Genomic DNA, 24,497 nt, shown 5'->3' with positions numbered 1-24,497 from the left:
AACATAATAATAAAGTTTAGAAATCGATTTCAATTTCGTCCTTAGGAATGTTAAATAAACGAATGCCATTCATTCCGCATACTCGGTATGCTAAATGGAATATTGGCTATGATGTCAGAATAACAAGTTATAGATAGATTCGGAGGTACAGGTGTTAAAATCGACCAATAACGTGAGCCGCGATTGGCATGGGGCACCCCGGCCTTGCGCGCGGAGACTGGTTCAGTCGCCCACACCGGCCTCAATAATATGCGTAATAAATATTATTTTGTGCCTTACCATATTTACAAAATAATATTAATATGACAACAACCATCCATCGAACAATCGGTATCTATACCGAGCACGAAAGATCATAGTCGTCATAAAAATATAACAACATCAGCCTCGTTATTATATTCAAAGCCGGCGCTGCATATTCCATTTAGTTATCATGCCGAAGAGCCATTATACACATACGAACATTTAAATTTCAAAGAGCATAAGAGTAGGCGACCGAAACTGACATTTTTATTCATTAAAATGGTATTTTTCGTCGCACTATGCAGTATGCATGAGAATAGATTTTTTTTATAGTTAAATAATCCTCATAGACAAAATCCAAACGATAAGGACATCACGATGTGTAAATGAAATCCGCGTAATAAATATTAAAAGACATTTTAATGAGTCAAGCTACTCGAGACATCATTAACTGTCTAGGCAAGCAAGCATCTGGCAGTCCCACTTGGCACGTGGCGCGTTTGGAGTGTCAATGCGTGATTGAGCCCCAGTTACCAGGTGCATGGAGTCTTATTAATGTACGAGTGAGATCAATGTATTGCAATAGAGCTTTTGTGAACATGTGATTTTAACGATCAGCTTTAGTATGTATTTATTCTTCGTAAAAATTACGCACAGACAATTATAAACAAATACTTATATTTTTTTGGACACCCTTTGAATTTTTTTACGAAAGCCTAAGGGAATTTTATATTTTCATACCATTCAACGGAAAGAAGTTACACAAGCACCGCTTATCTCGTTCTAATATCAGTGTGAAATAATTCAACTGTAAATTGTAATAGACCAGCTTTCCGCCCGCGGCTTCGCCCGCTTTGTCTAAAACATAATAAATTATATATTAAAACCTTCCTCTTGAATCACTCTATTAAAAAACCGCATCAAAATCCGTTGCGTAGTTTTAAAGATTTAAGCAAACATATGGACATAGGGACATATGGACAGAGAAAGCGACTTTGTTTTATAGTTTGTAGTGATTCTTGCGAAGTAGGTAGATACTTAATTGATGAAGCGAAGGTATCTGTGTAGGTATGTGCTAATAATAATTATCGATAGATTCATTATCTTTAACAATACTAAAGGTTACGTATTACACCTAATCTAATATCTAATATTCCATACAGATATAATAACATACTTATATAGCATATTATATAGCATATAAAACATACATTGCGAGACGTATCTTGCTTTTTTATTTCTGAACACGATACACATTCTATTAAATGAATCTTATTTTATCAATTAATATTTCACGCATTAGACAATACAAATATTCTAACTAAGAAAAATACAATCGTAATTAATTAACATTTTAGTTATTACTGATGAAAACAATGAAATATAATAAAATGTTTTAAATAATAAAATGTTTTGAGCACAACTTTTAAAGAGAATCACATTTAATCCTCACTATTCATAATAATTAAGACTGCTCTTACATTAACGTCGATAGCCCACTTCCAGCGGCAAACCCGCTGCGACACAATTTCTCCGCTATTTTTTAACAAAGCCATTTTTACTGTGGTTATACTTAACTTAAGTCTTTTATACATAATATATAAATAAATATACTTTTTGATAATAACTTTTCTGATTTAACATTAAAATGATGACACTATTATCTCAGATAACTCGGTTAGAAATGAACGTTCAAGCAGATAAATGTAATCTCTCAACAGGCACTAGTTACAGCATTCTAGGTTAATCTGCACGGCACGGAAAGCTCATCTAATGATGTAATTACGACGAAGTCTGACCGAGTAGATAATAAGAGCAGTGAAAAATTGGCAATCACACGCCCTTGGCTTTCGTTCTCAGACCAGTTCGCTTCATCACTGACAAGCTATTATGCTTAATAGCAAATTATTCTGGTGCAACAATAGCATATTGCAACATTTCCATAATTTTTGAGAATGGTATGCAGAATATTCTTATGTAAACTGAATTTGATTCCGACGTTCAATTTTAAAGATACATCGCAATCTTGCTTCTTTCCTAACTCATCCTGTTGATTACACATATTTTTTCTTTATATCTTAATGTATCGTTACGTACATCGACCGCAAAATTATAACATCATCAATGTTAAAGAATCATAATATTTTTGCCAAAATACATTTAGCTAATAGCTTTTAAAATTAGCGAGAGAAATGTTTCGTCATTTGTTTGTCGGCTACCGATTCCAATGGTAGTTGATGACAAGGTGACGAACTGCTTCCGTTTAGGGATCGATACATGACATTACATAGTTCATTGATTGTTATTATTGATGTTATAATATAGACCCTGTTCCGGAATAAGCTAATAATATCATAAAATTGAACCATGACAATGAAATCTTATATCTCACAGGTTTAATGTATCTATTATTGTTGTTGTTGCTTATATTATGTATCTTTATATTAATAACTGTGTGTTTATTGCATTTGAATTGTCAACATTATTTTTTGTTTTAGTTATTCGTAAGTCACGAGCTGCATTTGTTCTAGATAATAAATTACTATTTAATGTTAAAGTTTCTTATTTTGATAAAGCATTTGTGTAAGATAATAAACATTTCTTCTTGCTTGCGTGAAGATTTTTGAACCTTACCATAAAAATGCATACAATTACATCCAATAAATAAAATTCTGGTGTTGCAGTGTTTTGAAAAGCTCCTCCAAAACGACTAGATCGATTCTCATTAAATTTTATTTGCATTTTGGGTAGGTCTGAGAATTGGACAACATCTATTTTTCAAACTCCTAAGTGATAAAATTAGGTAAAAAAAATTGCTACTGGGACAGCTCGTTTTGCTATAAAAATGTGATTATAAATCAAGTTGAACATTTTCCTTTATTGTGAGTAGAAAAAAAACATTTTTCGTACATTGTTCACGATTCTTTAATATAATTCGCATAAATAGATATCAAGGATGACAATTTTAACCATATAATATGACGAAACGGAAAGCGATCAGGAATCATAACGAGGAAGGGTAATCCTGGAATATAATAAATTTACCTTGTAAGAAGGTTCAGTGTGATCGACTCAGCTGTTAGATAGCCGACTTATCGATCGACTTCACCAAAATGTGCGTTATAAACGGGCCAGTGCTATCAACAACAATCGCAATGTTCAAACACTTCGATATCAAACAACAGCATTAAACACGGCTTCACTCAGTATCACTCTATATTATCACTAACTTCTACAACGCCCGATTATTGAGATGTTGCAAGACGCAATCTAGTTATGTTTTGGTTGATAAGGGAAAATATCAATGTATGATACGCAATTATCAATTGTCATATGCGGTTTGGTTTGTGGCAATGCACACGTGCACACCCGTGCGGCGCGCGAGCTCGACTGACGTAAACGGCGGGCGGCGGGCGGCCCGCTACCGCCTTAGCTACGGGGCTGCATCCGCCCACCGCGCTACGGAAAATCTGCTACGAATTTCCAGACAAATAAAAAATGAAAAACTATTTATAGCTAGAGCAGGCAGTATTTCCATAAATATGAGTATTACAAGACTCAAATATGGTAGGTTATATTTTTTATCCAGTTATTAAAAACATTTCTAAAAAAGTGAGAGCAGCATGTCACTTTCTTGCCTATGTATATGAAACGAAATTTAAATAAAATATGACCTAGCCTCGGCAAATGGATACAAAAACGGGACTATAAAACATTTCAAAGCAGGAACATTTAATGAATGTTTAACGTTAATGGTATAAATGGGTTCATCGCTTATCAAAAGTTCTCACTTTCTTTGAGGACAAATTAACATTCTTTTATAATATTTTCATTTTCAATTTCGTTTAAAAAGTTCCCTTTTAATATTCTCAAAGAAATATTTAATTGACTATCAAATTCAAATTTACAAGGACTATTAAAAACATTTACAACAGTTTTCAGGATCTGATTGAAGAAAAATGTAGTCTGTAATCTGTATCTTCTTCTTCTTTTAAAAACTTAATGTTTCATAGAAAAATATTCACCTACAATAGATATCATTAAGGTAGAGATAGATGTTACGTAAAATAAAACGACGCACGAAAAGTGGATAGTTACTAAAAGATAAAAGTGGATATATAAAGTCAATTAGTTTCAGCATTATGGGAAGCGTTTAATACAGTCCAATGCAAAGCAGTCGGAGTAATTATTTTTATTCGCAGAATTCTGTGAATGGAGTAATAATGTTATTAATGTTAAGGAAAATGTTTGTCAGGATACAAAAGTAGCGACACTAATCTCTTCCATTGAAATGATTGAATACGATGAAATAGGTATAAGAATAGTTTTCCCAGAATAATCAAAATATTGGCTCAGATAACTAGTTTTAACTAGCTGGTTTTCTCATATTGTATTAGCTACCGAAAACCTCCTTGCATAGCTTACTCGCGTTTAGTAATTAGCCACATAACTACCAACCCATTTAATACAATTGACCAAAGATTCAGAAAGGCTTAAGATTGTAATTTCTAATTATAGTTTGGTCAAATTAGACCACAAAGACAAAATACGACGAGGTTGCTAAATCACACCTATTTAAAAATTGTCAGGGTTGATCAAGACACCATTATAAATCATAAATGAAATGAAATTGTCCTTATCGATTCGATACCTGGAAAGATTTTACTCGGGATTTTCAGAGAAAAAGTCTATTTTCGCATAAAATTATCCCAGACAAAAATTATAGATCCTTTTTATCTATTTTAAGATGGATGGCAGGGATAGTTTTCAACAAAAAAAGACGTGTGGCACTCGGGGACTGCCGCGGTAAAGCTATTGCATGCTATGCCTTCAAGCCACACCTCCGTGCCCGTCGGAGTGGGGAGCGTGAGATATTTTCGTTACGGAATTTCTGGATTCGGTCCCCGCGCTCAAGGCCCGCGATAGAAGCTATGCAATAGCTTAAAAATTGAATACAACGAAGTAGTTGAAAGATGATTCATGCTGCAATTTACAATACATATTACATTTATGATATTCGTATGTAGAAAATCGCTTGACGGATGTATACGTAAGTATACTTTCTTATCTCTTCGCCTAAGTACTTATTGCACTTTACCTAGAACTCTAAATTACGAAATATCATTATACCATAATAGACGTCGCATCGTGACGAAGAATTTTATGAGTATCATCTTCTCATAAATGTTTTCACGTAAATTAATGTGTTTTAAATTTCTCTTTGTATTTTCATCGGTAGCTCTTCTGTATCTTACGTTATATTAGCGCTTTTCCTCTATAAAAACTCCTTTAACGTAGTAACAACAATGCGAACGTTAAAATAACCCTGGGCTGATAATAATACTTTTATGTTAAAGTAGTGCTAATAGACGCTCGCAATTAACTTTGTAATATCATAATTTTGTTAGAAAGTGTTCAAAGTGTAAAATCATAACAAAAACGCGGTTTTCAATATCATGTTCTTTCATAAAAAGTCGATCATAAAAGGAAAATTCCGTAGCAATTCACACCAAGAAAAACTTTTGCATTAACCAAACCTTCTTAAGAATACAAAATAATCATTAGTTCCTAGCAAAAGGTATAACGGACGTCGTACGGTTATAAATTATTATTATATTTTTATTTGTGTATTATCGTATTAGTAAACCCAAGAATGTCTATTTTACTAGTACATTCATAATCTCAAGTTACAATCGACATCAAGAATATACCTAATCAAATTACAATAGGTCACAAGGTTAAGTAATTCCTTGAATAAATAGTAAAGTAATATTTAACATTAACGTCTGTAAACAAAGCAAACAATATGAATGTCCAATTTGATTGATTGGATATTAACTATTGACTTCTTGATATATTGATCTCCATTATGAAATGAATTTGACGCCGACCTCATCGTAATATGCGGTATGGCTTCATTATATCTTACAGAAACTTTCAAATATTCTTCTTTCCAAAAGTTAACTTGATTAATGAATTGCTTAATTTAACTACCAAACAGTTTTTAATGAAAACCCTCAAATATCTTAATCTCACCGGAATTTTTTTTCAATTGAGTTTTTATTAAATAATCATATTAATTAATGAAAAAAATGTTTTAAAACAGCCCTTTTTAGACCTTTTGAATATGACGAATAATTAATAAGCTTTTTGAAGTGAAACTTCTTAAGGCGCGTAGAGAGTGAAATTTTTAAGGTCGCGTCATGGCAATACCGTCACGTCATGGAGTAAGGCAACGACTTTGGTATCTTTGAATCTTGCCAAAGAAGTTTCACTTCTGACACGTGTGGTCGGCACACACTCTATTTTTTATTATCATATTAAATAATTCGAGAAAGCTCTCTTTAGTCTTTACATCTAACGAACCTCCTAAATAATATTTTTTCTTAATTAAGGGTAGTCATAAATCGCGCTTACCTTAAGCATGGTGAGTATCTTCTGCGACAGTTCATAATCAAAGTTGGTATACTTGGAGTCGGTCATGTCGTATATGAACACGAGGCCTGCGCGTTGTGTCTCAATCGACTGCAGAGCTACGTCCAGTTGGTACACCACTCCCTGATAAATGTGCAATCTTAATATATATTATAAAGGCGAAAGTTTGTAAGTATGGATGTATGGATGTTTGTTACTCTTTCACGTAAAAACTACTGAATGGATTTGAATGAAGCTTTATCACAATATAGCTTATACATCAGAATAACACATAGGATAGGTTTTATCCCGGAAATCCCACGGGAACGGGAACTATGCGGGTTTTCTTTTGAAAACGCGGGCGAAGCCGCGGGCGGAAATCTAGTTGATAATAATAATTCGATTTATCAAGAAGCATTATCATCGACTTATGAGTAATGGCTTCCCCGTTGAGTAACGTGTTAGAGCACAGAATGAGGGGTCTTCTAGGTTTAATTTTATTTAATAATTCTAGTTTGGATGTTAAACTTTATCTTAGTATATCAAAAATATGTGTTGTGAATGAATTAATGAATGAAATATAGTTAGATTAGTAATAAATTAGCAACCAAATAAATATTTTCAACCTTCATTGATAAAATGTGACAATTATCGTAATGGATAAATAACTTTACAGACATCACCTGTTGTTTTGCTTGCAGGAAGCAATTCTAAGCTCTAATATTATAAAATGAATTTTAAAAATAAAACTCTTATAATATTAATATTATATATGCGAAAGTAATTCTATCTGGTGTTACGAGTTGACTGATTTTGAAAAAATTTGGAACAAAACTTCATGCATCTCAATTTGGGCATCAGTCAACACGGCTGACACGCATGCAAAGCCGCGGGCCTAAAGCTAATATCTTATTATTACTACTAAAGAAATTTCAATTAAATTAAATTATGCAAATTACCTGTAACGTAGTCTGATGTGTCGTTTGGCTTGGAAAGTGTTTGTTGGCGGTGAACACCGCAATAGCTGCTCCAGTCGCATCTCGAGTGGGCTGCAGGTAAGCACCAAAGTTAATTATTTTATTTATACTTTTTGGTTACGGTTATAAACCAAGAACTCTTTTAATATTAATATATAAAATGCACAGGTGACTGACTGACTAATTGATCTACCAATGCACAGCATTGTAGGTATCATGAAAATTTATTTTGGCCACGCGGACGAATCTGCTGGAAACAGCCAGTTGTGCAAAACTCATCCAAAATCAAATTGCCTTTAAAATACTAACATATACCGGCACAGTTGAACACTGTCACTATTGCATAGATATATTTTAGACTTATTGTTTCCCGTACATAAATCGGGACACAGTGTTTATTTCACTATATAATTTAATGGGATGTCGACACGGTTTGTAGGACTAACGTTCATATTATTTCCGGACATTGTACATAACGCCATCTCAAATCTGAAGATAACTTGTGTTTTCGGCAAGGACTGAACCGAATTTACCGATAAAGGGCATTGAAACTCTTATATTAATATAATAATAATAAGAATATTCTTGTGTAAGTAATTTATCTATATATATAAAACTCAAAGGTGACTGATATAGTGATCTATCAACGCACAGCCCAAACCACTGGACGTATCGGGCTGAAATTTGGCATGCAGGTAGATGTTAGGACGTAGGCATCCGCTAAGAAAGGATTTCCCGAAATTCTTGCGGGAACGGGGAAAAACGGGGATGCACGTACAAAGTCGTGGGCGGTAGCTAGTACCTTATAAAATGATAATTTTAATAAAGTTCTCATTTTAATGACAAAAATACATATTAAGTAAATAAGATTCTAAAATAGTAGAAAAATAAACGGTACTCTTCAATAATATAATATAGTGGCTTAATTCTGATAAATCTGAAAACATAGCTCAGCTTGCCTTACAAACGTTATCTAAGAAAGCTATTGAAAAGCTTATATTCCAATTTCACTCGAACTTTTAAGAGTTTGTACAAAGAAATCACGAGCATACCTTCCTTCTCTATAGTAATTCATGAGATGTTTTCTTCCATATTATTTATAATGGAAGCGTTTTAAAATATAAGGGAATTTTATTGTGTGAAAGGAAGCAGGGAATTTCACGTAATTTTATTCTGTGAAAGGAAGCAGGGAATTTCAAATTGTGGACACAAGGACACATACCAATATAGTAAATTTTCCCGTTTCAAGTTCGCTTTTGAGGGGGTCTTCGAAAGGTTCGAATTTGATGAGTCCCTCTCTCCGGCGCGTCGCCTCGTGCTGCCGCCAGAGCGTGTGCGCGCGCGCAACGTCGAACTTGCGCGCGAGTAGAAATTTGATCGCAGTCGCTCGCGATACGCACACGGCACCCGTCTCGTTCAGCGCATCCAGAAACGTTTTTGTCGCCTGGAAACAATTAATGAATACTTTTAACACAATTTAATAAGCAAAACAAATATTACAAAATAAAGACCAAATTCATTGAGGTTACGCATGAATTTTTGTAAATATAGAATATAGTACTTATGTAGTACAATTAATTTAAATATTTTATATTTCATATTTTCCGATCATACCTAATCCTTCGTATAAAATACATTCATATAATGATACTATATTACCAGCAAATAATCCAAATATGATAAACGTTCACTTCTTACTTCATTAATAATAAACAATCGTGAAATTCCTTAAAGAAAGCTGTTACGTAAACATGATACTTTAATGCTGAACATATTCAAGTTTCGACACAGTTTTTTGCCTGTGTAATTATGCATTAGATAACCAAACACTAACTCGATTTGTATAATGATTAAACGATTTCGAACAATTGTTTCCCACAATAGCAAATTTAGGTATTTAATTATTGATATAAAATGGGCAAATGCTATATTATATTAGTCTAAAAATTCTCAGATTAAATATGTAGGTAAGTATATAAGAAATGCAATTTTGAAATTCCTATACATATAGCTCTAGGCTAGGAATATTAGTTATATTACTATGGAACGAAAACCGTTAATACACGGAACTAAAGAGGATACCCAATTAACTTTGCCGAAAATAAATTCTGGAATTCCGAATCTGCTCTACTTATGGAAAATCCTACTCCTATAAGAATTGAATATCCCTTATAAGTTTTACAGCCATCGTTATATTTTTCCTTTCTGGTATTAAGATTTAAGAATATAGGCATGGACGTATAAAAAAAGACGGACGCCGTATTACGAACAAACAACGTGAAGCCACCATAGTAAGCTAGCGATCGTGTAAAGACAATAAACACGCACACACTCTCACCATAGTAAGCTAGTCGGCCGCCATTACGTCGTGAACTACCGACTGATTAACTGCGTCACTGTTTCACAAAAAATATTTAAAATGCTGTCTTGCGTGGTTAAATGGTGTCGCAACAGTACAATTTTAAATAACAAAACACGAGGGATTACATTCCACAGGGAAGCAAGTTATTTCTTTTATGTTTTAATGACAAAATTATTACGGCAAATTTTATAGAAAAAAATACAGCCGCCATTGTCAACAGGACAGCTGTTGCCATGGCAACATGGCACACACACATGGATGTTTCGCCGCCATTACTAGGCCTCACTCAATGTTTAGGCGATATACCGTCCGTCTTTTTTTATACGTCCATGAATATAGGTATGTACCTATCGAATTTTAAATTTACTTTAAATTTAAACCCCGGTATTATTTACCTAGATTTTGAAGAGATGGTCATAGCATAACCAAAACTTCTAAAAACACATAAATTCTACCTTTCTAGGTACTTTGATAAATAATAATAATGACATCAATTAATTAAATACAACTCGTCCCGGCTTCTCCTCCATAAATATAGGCTGTTCTTACTCAGGAATAATACGATTTCTACTGATGAAGATTTACAAATAAGGTAAGTTTACTAATTTATCTATTAAAACATACAAATTACAAAGCATCACATTCCTCTTTATGAGATGCTATATAGGTACAATAATGATATACATATGTATTTATTTTTAGCATGCATGAATATAATATGTAGGTATTAAAAAATATTTTATGAAACTATTACCCGCAATAAGATCATGAAGTGTCGCATAAAGATAGACTCCATTTTAATTCTTCAAAACGATAAATTCAAGCCTCCACTATATTATAAATACATAGTTTTATATACCGCACTGTCTCTTACATTTCTATTAAGATTTCACTACTTTGTCACACTTTCATTGCGATCAAACAGATACGAGCTTAGGACGTAGACGAGGCGAATTACTGTTATAGTGGCGACGTATTTAAAAATTCGATACCTTCTCAATTCTCATATGATTAAACAAATATAGATACAAATGTGCTACAGCAAGGTAGATACTAAATAAAACTTTAAAATCACAGACGGTAAACACTACACGTGGAAGCGACCGCTTTAGGGGAGGGGCCTAATTCTTCCGGGATGTATATCCTGTATGCCTATTAGTATGGCCGAGCACGCACCGCCACGCCGTTCAATCTATTACACGCAAAATGTACATCAAATATAAATAGCGAATAAAAAATTTCAGAACTCATTTGTGTTCTATAAGTATAAGTACTAATTTGCTTAATTCATAAATACATTATCTATTAGCAGCACGATTTTTTTGTAATGTAGGTAAATTTTAGATTTAATTTAATAATGCTTCATCCATTTAAATAAGTGACTATCGTACCTAAATATTTAGAGTTACCTTTAGGAAAAAATACATGAGCCCATTTTGAAATAACGAAAAAAAGACCCATTAGATACATCATAATAAAGCTTTAAAAATTACAATATTCATGCTTAACAAGCATAAAATTCATAAAGAAATTACAATTTCAAAATAAGCCGCGAACATTTTCATACTCTTACACAAAAATAAGGATTCTCTTATTTGTATCTGCAATGGCCGACGTCCTCAACGGGCTAAGAGAAAAACATAAGTATTCTTTAAGGCTCTTACAAGAGCATTTTAATGTTTAACTACAGGGCAAAGGCCTCTATACAAGAGTCTGAAGAACATCCAACAAGTCTGTACTGTGGTAAAAGACAGCTTCATTTTGTGCAGACTTTTTGCTCTGAATATATTCAAAAAGGTTTATGAACCTATAAACTACCTGTGTTTTTGTACCTACTCTTTATGTGTCACAATTTTAATTATTAATGAAACATTGAAAAGAGCAATTTTTTAAAACGTTATTTACTTTGTTAACCGTTTCGTAGAATGAACTATGACCAAATTTCTAAGATATTTTAGATACTTATAATAATCTTCGCAGAATCGCAAAATGTGTTGGTAAGCGCATAACTCGAGAACGGCTGAACCGATTTCGATAATTCTTTTTTTATTATATGTATTCCTTGAAGTACGAGCATGGTTTTTAAGTAGAGAAAACGTAAATATGTACCACGGGCGAAGCCGGGGAGGACCGCTAGTTTTATTATAAAAATGTGAAAGGTCTCCGATAATGAACTCATCAAAACTATAGATAAAAAGACATTTTGTCAAGTTATATGGAACTTAAAATATCCTATTACTATAAACAAACACATAAAAAAACGCGAAAGAAGCACAAAATCGAGCACAAACAGTTTGTCCTGCAAATCTCACTATTATTTCAAAAGTAGCCTGTAACTTAAGCTAAGTAAAACGATCGCCTCATTGTTATGAAAACAATAGTTACACAAACATACGCACGGTCGTACGCAAGCAAACGCGAGTTGCAACTGTGATACAAAGCAGTAATTCAATTTGAACGAATAAACGTAACAATAATACTATACTATCTGAATATGTCAACATCCGTTCATGATTTTGTGATCAAACCTCTGGTGGAATTAATCTGCGACGGTAAGTGTGCAGTGTGACGTGTAATCTGATAATCCAGTACATTAGAATTATGTATTATGTAAACTTTTTATTCTTACAGACACCATTATGAGTCAGAAGCTTACGATTTACTTGAAACAACAAACGTGGGAGGATGATAATAGTTAAGAGAACGTGTGGGTGGTTCACTTACAAATAATTCCTTAAATAATTACCTAATATAGTTGAAAAAAAACTTAAAATCGGTTAAGTGCTAGTCGGAGGTCCATTATAATGGTTCTGCACAAACCTACGTTTTTATTACATGTTGTAACTGAAAATTTGTTGCTTCCAACGACGGACTTCTAACGGTTCCCTTTTTTCCTTTGAGGTTCGGCACCAAACAGGCTTAAACTCTTTAAATTCAACTGAAACTATTTAAATGTCACCAATCCTTGATAAGTGTACAAAGTTTAAATTAAAGTCAAAATCAGTCTAAAGGAGTCAATTTTTAAACAACTTTCCATTCCCTAAAAAGAACAATGCGAGCAACGCTGCAGGCGAGAACATAGTCTTCCTAAAAAATTCACGCAGCAGAATAACAATGTTTTAAATTTAAAGAAACAATCCTCAACTTTATAAATTGTATCCAATAACACTGATTGAAAAAATATCCCCAAGAGGAAACAAATCAATCTTCGTTCACACGAACAGCGGATATGACTGATAAGAAGACAAAAAGTTTAAATGAAAATGTATGACCCCTGTTACTGTTTTATTCAAGTACCTCTGACAGACAAAAGCGACCTCAAGGCAGCATAAAACCCTGTATATATATGAATGTAAATCTTTTTCTTTATTTAACTTTTTCTTTATCCATTTTCGAGTCACTGGACTACAGAATAAAAAAATATTTTAACTTATATGTACTAATATATGTATTTTAATGAACATGAAAAACCTTTTTCGTACCTATATAGATAATATTATTTACTAGCCTCTTGACACGGGACATAAATACAGATTTTGACACTCAAATGATTTGGATTTCTATTGGTAAAACAACCTTCAAAACCATTTCAGTAGATCTAGACCAAGATCTAGACTCTAGAGATAACTCCCAACAATGTGTCGGTGTCGCCCGCTAAACATATATGGCCTAGACCTAGAGCACTCAAATATCACATACAATATACATATTGAAGAGTTCAATTGTTATATTACAATTTTACACCTCATATTTCATTTCAGTCAATTCTCATAATAAATAGACAGGCTTATCAACACATATAATAACATTGTAGAAAAGTCAAAACTGTACATTGAACATTTTTTAAAGAACACTTGGGGTGTGACTTACAATTATTGATATCAAAGATAAAAATATAATTTTAAGTTGTTTTGTCTGGGCTAAACTCAAAAATTACTGCATGAATTTACTTCAAATTTTGCATGAATATTACTAACAGGTTGGATGAACATTTAGGCTATATATCATAACACGATATCCGCCATAGAAGCGGAGCAATGTGGGTAAAACCATGGGGCACAGCAACTTACATATAATTTATGACCTCATCTACAGAGGCAAAACATATTTACATTATCAAGTTGGTTCAATAATGTGTATTTCTTAATCCGCATCATTGTTGAGCTAGTTTATTTCCAATGTAAGTTCACAGGCCTAAAGGAGTTTAAGCAATAATCCATTCTTACGGACCAAGTTTGATGTGTATATATCATACTAACTTCCGCCCGCGGCTTCGCCCACCTATGTTCTTTCTCAGGGTCTAGAGATTGTCTGTGCCAAATTTCATCAAAATCGGTTGAGAGGTTTAAGCGGGAAAGTGTAACAGACAGACAGACAAAGTTACTTTCGCATTTATACATATACTAATATTAGTAGGGAAGTAGGGATTACATCAAACTTTTTTGTACTTACATTCCAGTTTTTAAGTTTTCTACATCAATAATATTAATAGTGATATGAATTATGAGCAGATACTTTGCTATAATTTATTGTAATAAGACATGTTTGTCAACTATTGCTCAAATCCCTAACTTCATGAAATTGAAGCCAATACTGTTCAAGTACAGTAATCATAGCAGTGATATACATAATATATCATTTAGCGACCAAAATTAAAAACCCTAATAATAATCTGCCTTTAATTGAATGTCACTAAACATTTTTGTGGTTTTGAAATAAACATGAAACTGTTTCAAACCTTGTTAAAAATATTGTTCAAGTTCAATTTGTAGTCAATAATTTAAGTTAATAATTTAATTATATTTAAAAATAAAATAGGCTAGTGCGATTTTTGTAACAAGTTACAAAAATCTCTAAAAACAGGACAATCTGTAAAAACATTGTTCTTGCCTGCCTTTAAGCATGCCTTTAGGAAACGATTTTAATGTTTATCAGTGCACAAGATATTATGCTTATTCGGATGTGAACGGGTAGATACTTTTTAAAAACGAGAAACTTTTTCACAGTTAATAAAGTTTGCACAAAACTATACCAAAGTAATCTTTTGCATTCAATAAACAGGAAACCAAAACAAACACTGATGACATGGAACGCAAACTAAAATAATCATAAATAAGCACTAAAAAAGTTGAATAAAATGTAAATGAATAAATTTCGTCCCAAAAATAAAGTTTTTAAAACATATGTTTAAGTCAAAACACTAATATTACAGTAAATAAACTTATATTTTAACTTACCAATTCCTGATCGGGTGACAGGGCCACCGCCATCTTTATGACTGAAATATGCGAATGTTGCAATCATGGAAACCACATTTTCCATATTATTTAAAAAGTTTTGCAGGAAAAGCTCAGTCGAAAAATTATTAATTGCAAGTGAAATAGTAAAACTGAAATGAAATAATATAATTGGCTTTCAGATTTACTCTATTTTAAGCTATTGCATAGCTTCTATCACGGGCCTTGAGCGCGGGGACCGAATCCAGAAATTCCGTTACAAAAAAAACCTCACGCTCCCCACTCCGACGGGCACGAAGGTGTGGCTTGAAGGCATGCTTTGCTATGCAATAGCTTTACCGCGGCAGTCCCCGAGTCACGAGTGCCACACGTCTTTTTAATTTTCAGTAAAGGGGTCAAATTATACAAAAATGTATAATTATTTTGTTTTTTGTACTTTTAATAAATACATCAATGACTATTAATACAAATTTATATATTTATGTAATTATTTAGCTTTGCATACCTGATACCAACTATAGGTCTACCAGAATCTGATGGCATATTTATACATATTTACGAAATAAAAGATTTTCATATGGCAATTTTATTTGACAACTATCAAATTGGTTGTCAAATTATTTGTCTTCTTTGCAATTGATGAATATTTTTTAGGATTTTGTCTAAAAAATCTTCGAAAATGTCGAAAAAGCCGCTGCGATAACAAGCAAGAGGTGTTGTTTATAATGTGTATAGAAAAACATTCGATGAAGAAGGGTCAAACACATCACAATTTTCAATTTTGAATATTTTATTGGTAAATTGGACTTACCCGTTTTGATACTTATAAAAAATATTATAAGTAGGTAGCTATCATATTGTTTGTTAATTACAATATAATTTTATGAAAACTTATTACAGGAGTTTCCAATACGGCTATTCGTCAAGTCCAAGCTGTCCAAGTCAATTTTATAATGTGTGTATCTTTAATACTTACGAAAATAAACATAGTTTTATTTTATTTTTATTTTATTTTATAAAAAAATATTAGCAATCTAGTTTTGATCTGCATTATCATTACATCCATATTTTTACATGGCATAATGATAATGAATATACAAATATAGGTATGTGTAAATAATAATATGTGTTACATAGATTTAAAAGTAATATGTATATATTTTACATGTAAGTATGTACCTACATAATATTAAGTGGATATCTCATTATTAAGTTCAGTATTGTTCACTTATGTAATGTGACTAATGATGTTGAGGACAAAATAAAAAATAAGTAGTATCAATATCGTTCAGTCCATTTTCCCTAGGGTTGCACACTCAAAATTTTGATTTCCCAATTTGCCATCAGATTCTGGTTTACCTATACTTCTATTTACTTGACTTTTCACAGACTATTTTTCATATTATATTATCTGTGCTCATTATTATCGATAGTGTCAACTGTCAAGTGTCAACTGTGGTCATTACTTTCATGTCAATTGGCATTTGGCAAGTTATCATAACCTTAAAATTTAAATCTTTTGCAAAGCAATTTATGATTTAAAATTAAATCTTAATTGTACAGAACACATCATATTGAACGTACAAATTAAGGATTTTGAAACTTATTAGAAAAACATAAAAAGATGTCTACTCGATGGTAAGTTGTGCTTATATACCTACAAACAAAAAATTGTATAATTTCCTAAAAATTGTATCGGACTTTCTATTGTGTAGGTATCCAATTTATCAGAGAGGGAACCCACAACTACGTGTGTTCTTGCCAAATTTTTGGATGAAATTAGTTCGTCCCCTTCCAAAACAACAACCAAATATTGTGCATTTCAAATGTTCTATGGAAATGACAAAGTATGATATAAGGAATTATTTAGAAAAAATATACAATGTACCTGTAGTAGATGTACGAACTAAAATTACACTCGGTAAATTCAAAAAGGATGTAGGAAGAGGATATGTTGTGAAGGATGATGATATTAAATATGCATTTGTTACTCTGGTGAGTGATCAAATTATACTTTTATTAGATTATAGTGTAATTGGATCAATTCCCGTTAAGGGAATATATTTTACATCATTTCTGACTAATTTGACCATCTAGCACCCCAAACTGAAATCTGTTTTCGAGATATTCAAAGTTAATTGGTTTTTATGAAGAACAAGATGTTTATAATATATAAAGCTATTTATTTATTTATAGCTAACAGTATTATTTTCTTTGCTTTTTAATGTATGTATAATAAAGGAGTTCAATAAATATATACTTTATGATCTTGTTATCCAATATCCAATAATATAGTACATAAAATTACTATGTAATGTTGTTGAAGTTTGTCTTCAAAACTTAAATTTCAATTTGGTTGCACAAAAGAAAAGTTTGGGAATTTAATTTACCTTTAAAGGATACCAAAAAAAATGTCGCCTGATCTGCACATGTAACTAAAAATATCTATGTTTTATCTGCTATTCAATGATGAATTCAAATTTTGGGGTAATAAAAATTAAAGTAAAACTAAAAACTTAGTTACAAGCAGAGAGTAACCAGTATGTTGAAAATGGTTAGATTTGGATGGTTAAATCAGTCAGATGTGATAACCCTGTTTAATTTCTTTTTATTTGCAATAATAATATACATTAAATAAATAATTTTATAATCTGTAGTTAACCCTTTTTGTGAAAGTTGTTCAAACTGTAATTTAATTTTTAGCCGAAAGATATGAAGTTTGAATTTCCAAACATATTTGAAAAGAAAAAAGGTGATCTGGAAGATAATGAAAAATCTTTAGAAGAATCAAAGAAAACATTTAAAAGTTATATAGCACGAAACAAAGACCGAAGTGATATCCCTAGCTGGTTTTCATTATAATTTTTAGTTTTAATATAAAATGTAGCTAATAGTGTTTAATAATAAATTATTACTTGTATGATGTGAATTAGAAATATAAGTGTTAACATTGCATGAGCTTCTTACTTTTATACTCATTGAACACCCTAAGGGTCAGCTCACACCGAGACGCAAAGCTGTGCGCACACTTTAAAAGAAGGACTTAAAATAAAACTTTATTTTCTACACGAAAAGAGACATATTTCATTGTGAGAATTTAGAGTATGTTACACCATGCAGCGTTGCTCCTCGAGAAGTCGCGCGGCGCCAACGATTTTACTATGCACCTCTCGACGTTCCGACTTCCGATGCGCGGTGCGCCGCGCGGCGCAGCCCGAAATCGCTGGTCTCTTCCAGTATCATCGCTTCTTGGTGTGAGCTCACCCAGATATTCTCAAGCTCCTATCTGCTGTTAATTTTTAGAATTCATTATTGTTTTCAAATATTAATTTGAGTCGAAGAGAGTCTAGACGACTTGATTTACATTATTACTTTACAGTAATCTCCAATCTCAATTATAAATAAAGGGTCAAGTTGAAGTATGTAGTTCAATATTTTTTCCTGCAAATATTATATTTTACTCATAGAATTTTTTTTTCTTGAGCATAGCATATTTGCTTCCGTTTATTTTGATAAATATTTATTATGATAAAATCTATTGCTTACATTTTTAGTTGTTTGTAGGTATATGAGTTATTCATATCTGTTGCAATATTTCTCATCAAGTTTATTTTATTCCAATTGGAGGTTTTGGCCAAGGATTGGATAAATTAATAACCTCACTCAGCTGTCATAGAAGGTTCTAGGAAACCATCTTTTTCATAAAAAAGCATTGAAAATTAAAGAAAAGTAAAGAAAATATATTATAGGTACTTATGTTTTTGTTAAAAGTAAAACTATTACTGCAATACTTAAATATTAGATCAAATTGGTACCTAGTTTTTATTATTGGCATTCTATTTTTTGATGAAAACAAAAAATATGAACTCCCTTGATTACCTCACTACAAAGCGGATGGTTGATTATTATAGTCATGACTGATTATTTGAAATTTGCTAGAGATAATAAAATTAACTTACATTGTGAATGAATAATTGGCTGCCTGCTTTGTAGTGAGATAATCAAGGGAGATCATATTGGATGTTTTAAGCATTTAAACAATAAATAAAACAATAATGTAACTGTTGCATTTATTCAACTAATAAAATCAAACCATAAAAGTAACAAACAGTACCTATCAGTATCAACATAAAGATAAAGATAACACAAACTTATAATAAAAGGAGAGGTTTTAATCATAAAACCATCTTTTATCAGCTTGAAACAAAACAAAAAGGTAACTCACTACCAGAGTATTTAGGTACTTAAAAAATAAATTAAAAACTTCCTAAAATTTTCCAATACTTATCACAAAATAACACTAATTCTCAACAGAAACCAAGACTTGAAAACTAGAAACTAAAGAAAAAATGGTTTTCTTCAGTTATGATATCATATACCTGCTTCAAACAAATAAAAGTACAACCAGAGTTATAAAATTTAAGAGTTTTCTAACATTATAAACTTACTTATGGAACTTTTACTAGTTAAACCTTCAATCTATCCAAGTCAGTTTTTATACACCACCATAAAATAGTCATCAGAATACAGTTATGCTTTAACAATCAACATCTATAAATACTGATGAGTGACAATTCTAGAATTATAAAATTTAAGATTTTTTGTTAAATTAAATTAACTTAGGAACTTACTAGTTTAACCTTAACCCTATAAATAAAATTAACACTCTTTTATAAATCAGTCATGTAGTATACACAGCCATAAAGAAGTCATCAAAATCCAGTTTTGCTTTAATAATTAATTTAGTTCATCCAAAAATACTGATGAGTGACAACGGGGACATTCTGTGATGTCTAATAAGAATGTAACCTGAAACAAACAATTGGAATAAGATTGGAACCTTATATTATAGAGTTCATATCCATGCAGTTTGTTTTTAAAATATGAGCTTGATAAAGCTATCCCTATTATTATAATTTATTATCCAGACGTAAGGAGGTGCAATAGGCGATAATTGAATTTACTTACTCGAGGATGTTGTTCGCACTTCAAACGAATTCTTCCATGACAATAAAAGCCGCAAGCGCGACAAAATACCATTGTTTTATCACGACGACAAGAACACTTCTTGTTATAAGTATCCATTATTCCTGGGACACCACGGCCAACTCTTTTAGGAGCTTTGAAAATCATACCAGCTGCTGCAGCAACAACTGGTGTAGTCTTAGAAGTATCCATTTTAATCAAAAAGTATTCTGTTAGAATTTAATTAAGAAACAATATCTACTTTGGCATGACTTTGGCACACGTGGAGTACTTAAATGGCGGGCAGTTTGCAATAATATGCGTTTTTGCAGGTAAGTTTAAATTTGTTTCTTTTTTAACGATTGTAGCCTTGGATACTTGGTATTTAATAAATCATGTTTTTTTTTTAAATTATACAGATGTCATAAAAATAATTTTCTTTTGGAGTACTAAGCATTATCATTTATCAATATTAATCACATTTAGTCAGATTACAAATTATTTGACTAAATATATTTTACGTAATTACATATTTGTTACAAACATTACAACTGTTACAGGCACAGGTTACACAGGTTTATATTAAATTGAGTTAAAAATGTATCACAAACCTAGGTTTTTGAATAAACCAATCAACAACCCTAATTTTAGAAAAAAACCCGAGAGCTGAGAATTTTTTTGTAGGTACGTTCATATTTTTTAGCTTACGAAAATAATAAATTTTATCTATGTAGGTAATACTTAGGTAGGTAATATTAATATTATAATTTTATAAATAATGCACCAATTATTTGCATAAACTAAAAAAAAAATATTTTCAGTGTTTATTGATTAATAAGACCATTCTGAGTTATGATGAGTTATACAGGGTGTCCCAAAAAGTAGTGATGAACGAAAGCTGGGAGGTAGAGGACCAAGAGGGCTATCCGAATCACCCCCATGTGTGTTATGCGATTTTTCGTATTTTCGGAGTTATTACATTTTTTTCAATTTTTCATCTTTCGCCGAGTACGATGAGATTTTTATTTATGGTGACGTGAATTATTGCGCTAGATGCTTGATTTTTTTTTTGTGTGCTAAGCTGAAAGATAGGCCAATTCAGTATGGTAACATTTACTAGCGTTAGATCTTCGAATCGAAAAAAAAAATAATTAAATGCCAAGAAAGATAAAATTACCCAGTATGTCCATAACTTCAAGGGCCCACAAAAAAATAAAATCACATAAAAAAGGTTTTCCATTTGGCTTTTAAAAACTTGCTCTATCGATCAGGTAGCTACCCTAAAAATTTAATTTTATTAAGTATTCTAAAGGCTTCAATTGAAAAATTGAAATCTAAATGTGGTAAGTGCAAAATTTTTATTAACATGATGATCAATAAAACCAATAAATAGGTGTTTAATTACCAGAATTTTTTTAAATAGCCCCGCTGTTGCTCAATGCAAGTGCGACATCACCGTAAAAAGTTGTCTTTTAAATGTCTGAATGCTTTTTTATCATTTTTAATGGTTTCTTCTGCTACTATGAATTTCCGGGTTATTTCGTCCAAATTGTGGTATTCTCTCAAGTAGCCGAGGTCTTTTTAGTATCCTCATTAAAACAAATCAATGGGGTTTAGGTCGTGGGACCGTGGAGGCCAGGCTTTAAAGCAGGCATCACCGGCGCATGCGCAGGCTGCAACGACCAATCCATCTTTCAGAGTATTTTTGCCCTTTAGCCTGGCCTCCACGGTTTCCGGACATAAACCCTATTGAATTTTTTCCGTGGGAATACTACAAAGACGAGAGACTGCCACAATTTGGACGAAATAACCCGGAAATTCATAGTTGCAGAAGAAACCATTAAAAATTATAAAAGAGCATTCAGACATTAAAAAGACAACTTTTTACGGTGATGTCGCACTTGCATTGAGCAACAGCGGGGCTATTTTAAAAAAAATCTGGTAATTTAACAGCTATTTATTAGTTTTAATGATCATCATGTTAATAAATTTTTCCACTTACCACATTTAGATTTCAATGTTTCGATTGAAGCCTTCAGAATAATAAAATGAAATTTTTAGGGTAGCTACCTGATCGATAGAGCAAGTTTTTAAAAGCCAAATGGAAAACCTTTTTTATGTGATTTTATTTTTTTATGGGCCCTTGAAGTTATGAACATACTGGGTAATTTTATCTTTCTTGGCATTTAATTCCTTTTTTTATTCCATTCGAAGATCTAACGATAGTAAATGTTACCATACTGAATTGGCCTATCTTTCAGCTTAGCACACAAAAAAAATCAAGCATCTAGCGCAATAATTCACGTCACCATAAATAAAAATCTCATCGTACTCGGCGATAGATGAAAAATTGAAAAAAATGTAATAACTCCGAAAATACGAAAAATCGCATAACACACATGGGGGTGATTCGGATAGCCCTCTAAGTCCTCTACCTCCCAGCTTCAGTATATCACTACTTTTTGGGACACCCTGTATAAGTAGGTAACACTGACAAAATTAAATTTTTTAATGAGCAGAGAAATTGGGTCAACCCTGACCAATTTTGATAGGTAGGTAGTTATTTTTTTAATTTGAAAGTTGGTGTCTTCTGATTGGTGGTTAATTTTTTTTGTTGAAAATGAAAACTTACCAAGTTCTTACTTCTTAGTGGATCTACCATTAAGATCTACAAAATTAAGTTTAAAATTCATTATATTTGTAATAATAAAAATATTTCTTTATCAGGAAAAAATCAACAACGTAAAACAGATAACATCTACATGGTGTATATTTTAAAATAACTATTTATATAGGTATATTATTAAGGCTATCATCTGATGAAACATTTTTATCTTAATAATTACCGTTGTTCATCACAGGAAACTGAAGAATTGTTTGATATAGCATTCAAAGCAACCGATTAAATAAAATTACACTTAGCGTGTTATAAATTGAGCATTCGTTGTTAAAGTTTCAATGTAAAAAGAATCATCCGAAAATGAAGTATATTTTGCTTTGCTTCGTTATTATTTCGGTCATAGAGATATGCCTCTGTCAAGAGAAAGAAGTAGAATCTACTTTTGGCGCTACTGATCAAGAGTCCTTTCGAGTTTTGAAAAGGGTAAGTATAAAAAGAAAAATATTGTAATAACTATAAGTATGTGAATTTTTATATTATGCACCTACTCTCATATCATTTAAATACCCGAAATTCTGACCTGATTATAATAATTTTTACCGCCTTCAAATTCTCAGATATTAGACAGACAGACCAAATGATAAGCTTTCAAATAAACAAAGAATCATTAAAATCGGTTCACCCAGTCGAAAGTTATGAGGTACCAAACCAACAGACTACAGTCTTATTGAAATTTTCTTTTTTGAGGAGTTTACAAATATTAAAGGCAAGCGTAATATTTTTTTTAACTAGATCGTGAGACAAGAGCCCCCTCGCATACCGGGTATGCCCCCACCACCCCAGATGCCCGACATGAAGAGTTTTCTACGCAAACGCCGTGAAGCTAAAGGTGTCAGCGGATCCTTACCAACAAGAAAAGGTTAACTTTCAAGTTTCAAAATTTATTTGTCTCGGAATAATTTTATTCTGATGTTCTATTATGCTAACGGAATATGAATTTGAAATGAATGTACTTAATAAATTATAATTAATGCATTATTGACTATTTTTTTTTGTAAAGTAATATAATTTAACTCTATCTCACCTCCAAAATGAATTAATCAAAAGTTTATTTTAAAGGTACAGTCGGGTCACTCGTGCCTACCTAAATGTTCTACTTCGGTTCATAAACTGCTAGTTATTCATAATTTTCCGTTATCCTGATTCGAATATAGTTGATAATAAATTATTAGACTACACTCCCAGTATAAAAAAGAGAAAACTAAATTCTTAATAATATATTTCAAATAAGACTAAACAATACGTAATAATCATTTTACAATAAAAAAAATGTTAGGCAATGCGTCTTCACAGAGCAAGTAATATCAGATGCTTTTGAGATGCTTCTTCTCCTTGTTAATATGGTAAATTCACAGTAGGTCCACCAAAGAAAGACGCTAGACTATTATCTAGACTGTGCACCATGGCGCAAAAACCGGTCGGAGTGCGAGTGAGAGCATTTTTCGTTCCAACTTGTCTTTCTCACCACTCACCTTTCTCGTTTTATTTTTAAAAAATTATTAGGGCCATTTTACTCATTAGGTTATGTACTTTCGATATCAGTTTAAAGTTTTTTGATATCTGCAATAGTTACGGTATAATCGCTTGTGCCAAGCTGTGCCTTGGCTTGTGCAATGTGC

At 32.0% G+C, this 24,497-nt stretch overlaps 3 protein-coding genes and 1 long non-coding RNA gene across 5 annotated transcripts in view; 2 read left to right on the top strand and 2 right to left on the bottom strand.

The window, feature by feature from the left end:
• Ptpmeg2 (Protein tyrosine phosphatase Meg2) overlaps nt 1–15,386 on the bottom strand; it is a 36,576-nt gene extending 21,190 nt beyond the window's left edge. Inside the window, exons 1-4 of one of the 2 annotated variants that reach the window (XM_089707023.1) lie at nt 15,234–15,386; nt 8,857–9,078; nt 7,617–7,706; nt 6,661–6,801 (exon numbers count right to left, since the gene is read on the bottom strand). In XM_089707023.1, coding sequence (XP_089563149.1) covers nt 6,661–6,801; nt 7,617–7,706; nt 8,857–9,078; nt 15,234–15,266 — 486 coding nt within the window. In that variant the 5' untranslated portion in view covers nt 15,267–15,386. Of the gene's footprint in view, nt 1–6,660; nt 6,802–7,616; nt 7,707–8,856; nt 9,079–10,750; nt 11,002–15,233 lie in introns of those variants that run through there. The other variant, XM_089707022.1, reaches the window with a different exon arrangement.
• Nucleotides 15,387–16,700: 1,314 nt separating this feature from the next.
• mRpL23 (mitochondrial ribosomal protein L23) lies at nt 16,701–18,186 on the top strand. The gene is made up of 3 exons (XM_089707323.1): nt 16,701–16,871; nt 16,949–17,228; nt 17,937–18,186. Exons 1-3 carry the CDS (start codon nt 16,858–16,860, stop codon nt 18,093–18,095), a joined length of 453 nt encoding a protein of 150 aa, XP_089563449.1. The 5' UTR covers nt 16,701–16,857; the 3' UTR covers nt 18,096–18,186.
• Nucleotides 18,187–19,292: 1,106 nt separating this feature from the next.
• Nucleotides 19,293–20,487, bottom strand: LOC149479956 (uncharacterized protein CG13380). Its single transcript, XM_089707324.1, has 2 exons — nt 20,202–20,487; nt 19,293–20,042 (listed from the first exon to the last, which is right to left on the bottom strand). The coding sequence occupies exons 1-2, from the start codon at nt 20,409–20,411 to the stop codon at nt 19,971–19,973; spliced, it is 282 nt and encodes a 93-aa protein (XP_089563450.1). The 5' UTR covers nt 20,412–20,487; the 3' UTR covers nt 19,293–19,970.
• A 2,535-nt stretch (nt 20,488–23,022) lies between these two features.
• LOC149479955 (uncharacterized) lies at nt 23,023–24,435 on the top strand. Its single transcript, XR_016317165.1, has 2 exons — nt 23,023–23,301; nt 23,611–24,435. It is a non-coding gene; the product is annotated as an uncharacterized LOC149479955 (long non-coding RNA).
• Nucleotides 24,436–24,497: the final 62 nt, after the last annotated feature.

The sequence above is a fragment of the Colias philodice genome, chromosome 19 (assembly GCF_061535455.1).
Source record: "Colias philodice isolate Cphi_HAF_F1 chromosome 19, ilColPhil1 Martin Lab GWU primary, whole genome shotgun sequence".
Classification (NCBI taxonomy): domain Eukaryota; kingdom Metazoa; phylum Arthropoda; class Insecta; order Lepidoptera; family Pieridae; genus Colias; species Colias philodice.
This window is presented reverse-complemented; position numbering and strand designations above follow the sequence as displayed.

Coding starts and splice junctions, on each gene's coding strand:
- mRpL23 (XM_089707323.1), top strand. Junction 17,229..17,936: donor AATATGCATTTGTTACTCTG/GTGAGTGATCAA, acceptor TTTAATTTTTAG/CCGAAAGATATGAAGTTTGA.
- LOC149479956 (XM_089707324.1), bottom strand. CDS start 20,411: ATGGATACTTCTAAGACTACACCAGTTGTTGCTGCAGCAGCTGGTATG. Junction 20,043..20,201: donor AGTGCGAACAACATCCTCGA/GTAAGTAAATTC, acceptor TGTTTGTTTCAG/GTTACATTCTTATTAGACAT.